This window comes from Lolium rigidum, chromosome 4, assembly GCF_022539505.1.
Source record: "Lolium rigidum isolate FL_2022 chromosome 4, APGP_CSIRO_Lrig_0.1, whole genome shotgun sequence".
Classification (NCBI taxonomy): Eukaryota; Viridiplantae; Streptophyta; class Magnoliopsida; order Poales; family Poaceae; genus Lolium; species Lolium rigidum.
In genome coordinates, this window is record NC_061511.1 from 271,871,692 (window position 1) to 271,879,370 (window position 7,679).

At 45.5% G+C, this 7,679-nt stretch overlaps 1 protein-coding gene and 1 long non-coding RNA gene across 14 annotated transcripts; one reads left to right on the forward strand and one right to left on the reverse strand.

The window, feature by feature from the left end:
* Positions 1–256: 256 nt before the first annotated feature.
* On the reverse strand, positions 257–3,470 carry LOC124707760. Of its 13 annotated transcripts, none has more exons than XR_007004982.1 (4): positions 3,193–3,452; positions 2,399–2,911; positions 2,005–2,091; positions 257–1,343 (listed from the first exon to the last, which is right to left on the reverse strand). It is a non-coding gene; the product is annotated as an uncharacterized LOC124707760 (long non-coding RNA). The 13 variants fall into 13 exon arrangements; XR_007004981.1 differs by having other exon boundaries at positions 257–561; positions 1,023–1,086; positions 1,178–2,911; positions 3,193–3,451; XR_007004983.1 differs by having other exon boundaries at positions 257–561; positions 996–1,086; positions 1,178–2,911; positions 3,193–3,451.
* A 749-nt stretch (positions 3,471–4,219) lies between these two features.
* Positions 4,220–4,908, forward strand: LOC124706006 (phosphatidylinositol N-acetylglucosaminyltransferase subunit Y-like). The gene is made up of 2 exons (XM_047237681.1): positions 4,220–4,399; positions 4,519–4,908. The coding sequence occupies exons 1-2, from the start codon at positions 4,254–4,256 to the stop codon at positions 4,610–4,612; spliced, it is 240 nt and encodes a 79-aa protein (XP_047093637.1). The 5' UTR covers positions 4,220–4,253; the 3' UTR covers positions 4,613–4,908.
* The last annotated feature ends 2,771 nt before the right edge of the window (positions 4,909–7,679 follow it).

Below are 7,679 nucleotides of genomic sequence, written 5' to 3' on the forward strand. Positions count from 1 at the left end.
TACTAGTGGTTGGGGCGCCCCATGGGGCGCCTCCTCACCAGAGCTGTGCGATCTAATCCCACTCCAATCATAAATAATTCAACACCCAATACAGGTTTCCTTGGCATGCCTTCTCAATGGTATTGCATCAAAATCAAAACTCATTCTGGCCGTTTTAACCGCTACATTTCACTTCACAGTTTCTAGCAAATTATAATATAAGCTGACAACTGTTTCTCAATGCACCATCTCATGGAAAACCTTGTTAGTCCAAAAATAAGAAATGTCAGCCACTTCCAAAATTTCATAAATCAAAGTTACAATATTTGTATAGTAACGAAATGAAGTTGCTCTAATGTGGTGTCAAAGAAATAGGTAAAAGCAATGAAATGCATCCACCATTGCAGCCTAGCTCCAAAATTTTAGCTTACTATGTGTAAAATAGGAATACATACATGTACATAGAAAAATTACGCATTTTAGCCAAACACAAACACATAGAGGGGTAAACACTTCCACATGTAGAGACCTTTTTTTTAGCAAGAACTTCTCTCTGGCCATACTGAATTCTACATCTGTCACCTATACACAAGAAACAAAAAGAGAAATCTAAGAAAATGTGATTAATTTTGATTGAGAGAAATCTAGAAAAAAAGTGCATGAACTCTATGGCCAAGAGCAGGTTTGTAACACATGAGTTATGAACCTAACATAAACAACACAAGTCGGTATCAATAATTTACAATCAAGGCGTGGACTAAAATTGTTTTTGGAAATTCTGCAACTTGCCGCCATATTTATAATTAGTCGTAGGTTGGAGGAAAATGTAATCTTCGGAACAGATGTAGCAGCAGAAGCGCGAGCATCATGAACAAGAAAGAACTTAGAAATCTATGATGGCCTTTGTGTCCCATGTATTTTCACCAGTACGTCCCATACATGTATTAGATATGAGACGGCTGCTACGTGCTAACAACCCAGGCATATGCTCCCCTTGTGGTGAATGGAGAACTCACCTCACCAGTTGTGAATGGAGAACTCACCTCACCAATTGTTCCTTCTCGAGGGATTCAACGAGGCCAGGATACTATTAGTCCCTCCATTTTCCTGCTATGTATTGAAGGTCTGTCAAATTTGCTATTTCTCAAGGAGCCTATGGGGATTGCACAAGGAGTTCGTAACGTTCGCACAGACCCACCTATCTCCCATCTGCTCTTCAAAGAAGATAGCATCTTCTTTGCACGGAGTGAATCGAGAAGTGTCGAGGCACTTAAGGAAACTCCTATTGTCAATGTTTAGGTCAGAAAATCAACTTGGAAAAATCTTTGATTTTCTTCGGCCTCCGTTGTGCCCATCGAGTTAAGCTGGATGTAATGAGTAAGTTGGGAGTGGCTAACAAAGCTCAGTCTAGGGAGATTGATGACATCACTATTCAGTTATTATCTGTACTATAACTAACTTGGCTAGCAGTAACTTCACTATGCATGTGATGGTAGTAGCTGATAGTTCAGCCAACAAGACAACCTTATACAACGAGAAGCAACAGTGGTTAAATATTTGTATTTGTAATCCATGAATCCTGGACTAAAGTATGACATAATCCAGGAAAATTGCCAACTAATTTATTTTCCTTACTACTTGACCACTGAAGCACCACAGCTACCATCCTCTAAGAAAAAGTTGACAACGCATGAAAGCGGTAGGCAATTCGCTGTTGCCTAGCACCTAGGCGCGCCTTTGTTAACCATGAATTGCACACAACGATTGTTCTACTATTGCGAAGTATGTCATCTAACAGACCTGTAGCCTCATGTTACTGAATATCACTAAGCATGAACACATAAAACTTGAAAAGATAGGAAATAGTATTAATCATGCCACTAAATATTATTAAGCATGAATACACAAAACAAAAAACCAGTATATATTCTTTGTCGGGCTACTAATATCCAAGCTGGAAAATAACCACTTACTAATATCAGGCTATTAAGGAAATATAGTAATAGCACCAGAAAATTGTGTAACCTGCGACATCTTCATATGTATTTCTTTGATCTATCCAGATCTTTTCTAGGCCAAACTTACTTCTGAATAATATCCTCTATCCAAGTTCTGCAAGCAGAAAGCTTCAGCTCAGTATTAACAAACACTGATATTGATTGCAAATTTTGAAGCAATAAACAATACCAAAAAAGAGCATTCTTTAGCAAACCATGACAGATCTAAAGCCAATGATCTAGTAGTACCTCTAGTATTTCACGTCATTTATTATAGACCACGATACAACCAACAGTACCTCCTAGTATATCTCAATATGTTTTGAGGCACAAATTAACAAGTGTTTTGCCCAGGTGTACATTTTTGTACAAATTAGCTGGCACACCCTTAATAAAGCTAATTTTTTAGGTGGGGAAATCACCAAACTTGAAGAAGGTTCATATTGGCCGCCTTCTTGATCACCGGGTCGATCCCCTGTAAACCGTCCGTGTTCCTGCAGAGAGATGGAGAGAGGAGTCAGATCAGAGAGTGGAGAACCTAGATGGTTACGGAAAAGGTGAGCCCCCATGACTGCCGGCAGTGTTCATCATTCCCCGCCACCACAACAGGTAGCGTGCTCGCTCACCGCCGAGTGGCCAGCCTGGAGTAAAGGGAAAACCCAACATGCTTTAGTAGTTACCATTCAGCACACATCAGAGTAAAGGGAAACCCAAATAAGAATTGCTTAACAGATTAAAATACTTATTAGCATATGATATTTACGTGAGTGTATCCAGCAAGACCAATAGAGATTGCCTGAGTTACGTATCTTCAGGTCATGCTGCCGTCACCCGGCAGAAGAAACAATGCCATGCCTCATCGGCATCATGACATGATTTGGAAGCGGCTCCATCAGCGGCCCAGCGTTCTTCCTCCCCACCAGAAGTCTGGAATCCTGCAGCATCACAAGATAGGTCAACATGGAAATTCTTTCAGAGCTAGTAGCAAGGAGATAAAGATAATGTATGTGCTTAGGTATGCGCTCCACAAGTCCAAATCTCTTTAATATCGATTAATGAGACATCATCCTCAACCAATAAACGCTCCATCCAGACCAACACAACCCCTGAAACTAAGATCCGATATTTTCCCCTTGGATGTCCCATCTGGCCCATCCGGAAACTAATCGAACCCCATCAAACAGTAACACATCCCACACAGATCAGGCACAGATACCTCTCACCCTGGAGACGCTGGGTCCGATGCGGCCGTGCGGCCGGAGGAAGTCGCCGGGGCATGACGAGGCGACCGCATATGCGGGAAGAAGACGGCACCTGTGCACGGTCCGCTGCCGCAGGGGCACGCGCTGCAGACTCCATCTCCCGTGCAGAGGTTCCTGCTCTCATCATCCTTGGGCGCCCTTTTTCGGGCACTGTTCTTGCTCCCATTAGGTGAGAATGAGGAAGAGCGGCAGGCGGTGGGGAAGGTGGAGGAGACGTGAGGGGGAGGTCGTATGCGAGGACGGTTCTAACTGGGCGAGGTCACGACAAATCGACTCGTTTTCTAGCTTTTTTTCTTTCATCCGATAAACGAGCGCCACGGGGCTATCGTGGAGGGCTGTGAGATGGGGCAAAGGGGTACGCACTTGCTTGTTCTCAATGTAGTAGGAAAATTTGGATGCTGGATTGTTGGTGTTTGAAGTTTGAACCGTGGGAAATTTAAATTACTCTCTCTAGTAGATCGTTAATTTCCTGTGTGCCGAATGCGTGAGCCTCGACGTGTGATGGATTGAGCATCATTTATGTGGTGTGCATCTGTCCGTGCAGCGTTTTCTATGACAAGTGTGTGATGTGCAGTGCCAGTTTGAGCCGAGCTGAGCTGCAGCGTTAGCTGAAGATAGTTTTATAGGGAGCCTATATATATACAGGGGTAGTGGGTTTCAGCGAGGGGAGCTAGCCCGCACCGGCCGGAGTGACCACGGCGACACAGATTTGGTGAGCTGCGCGCGTCCTTCCCTGCCTAAGCCGTTCGGCGTGTCCAGCGTCAGATCGGCGAGTTGCCCTGCTTCTGCTCTCCGCCCTCGCCCCAGCCCAGGTTTGTTGCGCGCGTCCTTCCCTGTATACACGCACGCAAACCGTTCGGCCAAATGCCAGAATGCGCACTGATCGATTACTCCACTCCAGTCGGCCAGATCGCGCGCCCATTCCCTTCGTCATCATTTTCCTTATGCACATCCCTCTTCACTTTCCTACTTCTTCAGATTACGTCAAATCAAGCAGGGTTCAGACCGGTCCGTCATGGCTCTCGCTGCGAACCGTGCCATGGGATTCGCCCTGGTTGCGGTCGGCATCACGCTCCTCGCCGGTTTCCTTTATGCCGCCGTCCTCTCCAAGGCGCTTCCACCGCCGGACAACTGGTTCCTGCTTGCCATTCGAAATGACAGGTTTGCATCTCAAGATACCTCACCTCTCCTGGAGGCTGGAGCCCCAGTAGACCTTCTGGCACCTTTCGTTCGGGATCAGCGCACGTTTATTATCCATCTAAACTGCTGTCAATTTTCAGGTACTACTGCTTGCTTGTGCCCCTGACGGTCCCGGTGATAATCGTGGCTGTGTACCTGCACTGGATGAGCATGAAGATGTTCAAGCATGCCTGAGGACTAATCAAGCGCAAGGAAGTCATCCTAGTTCATGACTCTGAAAGGCTGCAATATGTATTTTTAGAGACACTAGACGTTTTTCCCCCCTTCTTCCTTGAGAGAAACTAGGCTACATCTTACTATAACACCGAGGTGTAAATGTGTACTCGCTTTGCTGCCATCATTTGGTAACATTGACTAGCAATTCCTCTAATTTGGCCAACGTTTGGTAACATTTGCAACCAATTGCTCTGCCAAAAAAGCAGAGAGCAAATAAAACACTGGTACGCCAAAGTCACGGGACTCTTTACAGAGGTGAGCTTCTTTCTAATTTCAGTTATATTGTATATTTACTCCGTTGGTATCATGATTGAAATCATGGATAACGCCATGGTTATAAATTGATAATGTATATTAAAGCTTCTTTCATCAAAACCAATTTTCCCCGCAATAGATTATGCTCTGGAGTATCTTTCTATTTCCGGCGTCTTGCACATATGGCGCGTTGTCTCATTGTCATTTCAGTGAACTGTACTGCTTTATGGAAAATCTCTACACACAACAGATACAAGTTCTTAGCGGTGCATTAAGCAAACTGTTTCTAAGTAAAAGTACTTCACTTCTGAATTATGAGAGTTAGTTTCGTGTGTGGATTTTTATTACCAAAATCAAGTAAACGATCTTTATGCACAATTTCAGATACTTGTTGTCACTGCAATAAATATTTTTTGTATGATACATTATCCTTTGAGGGAATCCTATTTGCTACTGCGGTTCTCACGTGAATTTTGAAAATATCGTGCTTAATCTTATCAAATGTGTTTAATGAAATCTGCAGAGTTGCCAGTGCGCATTGCTGAGTTTGGTGTTCTTCAGAGAAATGAGGCTAGTGGTGCACTTACAGGTTTGCCACGCATTAGAAGATTCCAACAGGTAAGGCTAATGCTACCCGTTTTTGAGTTGTTAGTTGTTAAGTTCTTTACAAATTTATTTCCTCTATCTGTTAATTAATCTCTTGATATCATTCCTGCAGGATGATGCACATATTTTTGTAGAGAGAGCCAAGCAAGTTTGAATTATAAAGACAGTGCAATTTCGTCCATTTTGTATTGTTTCAGAAAGGGATTTACTTTTCTTAGGAAAGATTGTACTCTGTGTGGTGTGGTGTTTCCAACAAGTTTCAGTTTTTTTTGGATATTCCTAACAGACAAGTGTTTGTTATGAATTCCTTTTTCGAGAGTAGTTTCACTGTGGCTTGGATTTGGATTAGATGTTTCCTTCAGCATCACTACCCTTATATAAGTTAATTTTTTTTGAAAGGAATACGGTAGGGGAAGCCCCTACAATGATTTTGTTTTTAAATAATAAGAACCTAAATTCGCGTCGCTGAAGACTTGAACCTAGGTGGCTGGGTTGTACATCCACTTCCCTAACCAAATGAGCTAGGCTCACTTCCTTAGAAGTTAATTTTGTTGCAGCTCAAGAATGAAGTTAAGAGCATCTTGGAATTCATTAACTATATATGTCGGGGGATGACCCCCGGTAGGCCAAGACTATGGAAAATAAGCCATAGTATGATAGTGCTAAACCGGATCACAGAGTGTTCCAGATTCTAAACTTAAGTTCGGCAAAGCGGAGCTGGTACGAACCGGTATTCCAGGAGGGGTATACCGGAGTATTGGCGACAAGGAGGTTGTACTACCAAATACCAATGTACCGGAACCCAGAGGTAAAGGTACCGGCAAACCGGTATCTAATTACTGTAGCATGTCGACACTTCGGTTAAACATTCCACCAAGGACAAAAGGACAAGGGTGAGCGAAGCACTTCAGCTTTAATCGAAGTCCTGGCGCCAAAGAAGAAGATGACGTAAAAGATACCGGACGAGGTCATCAGTCCCTGATTAAAGATAGAACCGGTGTCAGCTGGGCCAAAGTAGCTTTATAAAGTAGCTTAGCTCATCCTAGATTCCATTAGGGTTTCTTTCCTTGTAAGCCACCCTCTCCCCTATATAAAGAGAGGGGGCACACCCCTGCGGGGGACGGACGAAAGAGGAGAGATTAGGCAGTTTAGTAGCAAGTAGCTGAGGTCTTGTACCGTACTGTCTTCAACCTCTGGCCTTTGGCTAAGTTTATCAATACAATCCGGTTTCTTTTCCACTTCCCCTATAACAAAAACCCTCTCCCAAATCCTCTAGCGCACATTCGGCCCCAACTTAAGCCATCCTATGGCATATGCCGTTCCACCACACGACAGTTGGCGCCCACTGTGGGGCCAGCAGCTGCGCTTGCTGGAGTTCATATTCGGGCGGGCATCCTCACCATCTCCGGCGAGCGTGTGGTGTCTGGCCTCGTCCAGCGCCTCAGCTCGTTGGATTTCATCGACGACAACGCGGGCTGCTTCACCAACGGTGGTCGCTTCCCCAAGAACGGCCGCATCATGGAGTTTGGCTCCCACCGCGTCTTCTTCGGCACCATGCCGGAGCGCCAGTACCCATCGCTGGTGCTGGTGGCGCCGGATCCGCCAAGATATTCAGCTGCTCGTGGGCCGCGCTTCAACCGCGCCGCCGGTAGCGTGGAGGTGATGATGGCTGGCGCAGGAGGCGCCGGCAAGGAAACTGCAGGGGAGGGCGTTGGGCAAACCAAGTCCACGCGCACGGCCAAACCTCCGACCGAGCGCGATGAGGTCATCGCCGAAACTTCTACCGCGCCACCAGAAGCAACCCCACTGCAGGCGGCCATGAGCGTGTTGGCTACGCCCATCGCGCATAACGCCAATGCCGCGGCCACCTAGGTGGAACTGGAGGCGCAGCGGCAGAAGCTGCTCTCCGGTGCGGCTAACATCATCAAGGCCCAACAAGAGCTCAACCTGACCCTACGTGAGTACAACGCTGCCCATGGCTCTGCTTCTGTTAGCGCAAATCCTGCTAGAGTAGATGGAAACCGGCTTAGAGGTCGCAACCTAGATCAGGATCTGCGCCGGGAGGTTCTTCCCGGTAAGAGCGCGTCGATATCTTTGAGCATGGTAGAGAAACCTAAGTACAGCAGTCCGAATAAAATGATAAAAGTTGCTAGGGATGCAGTAG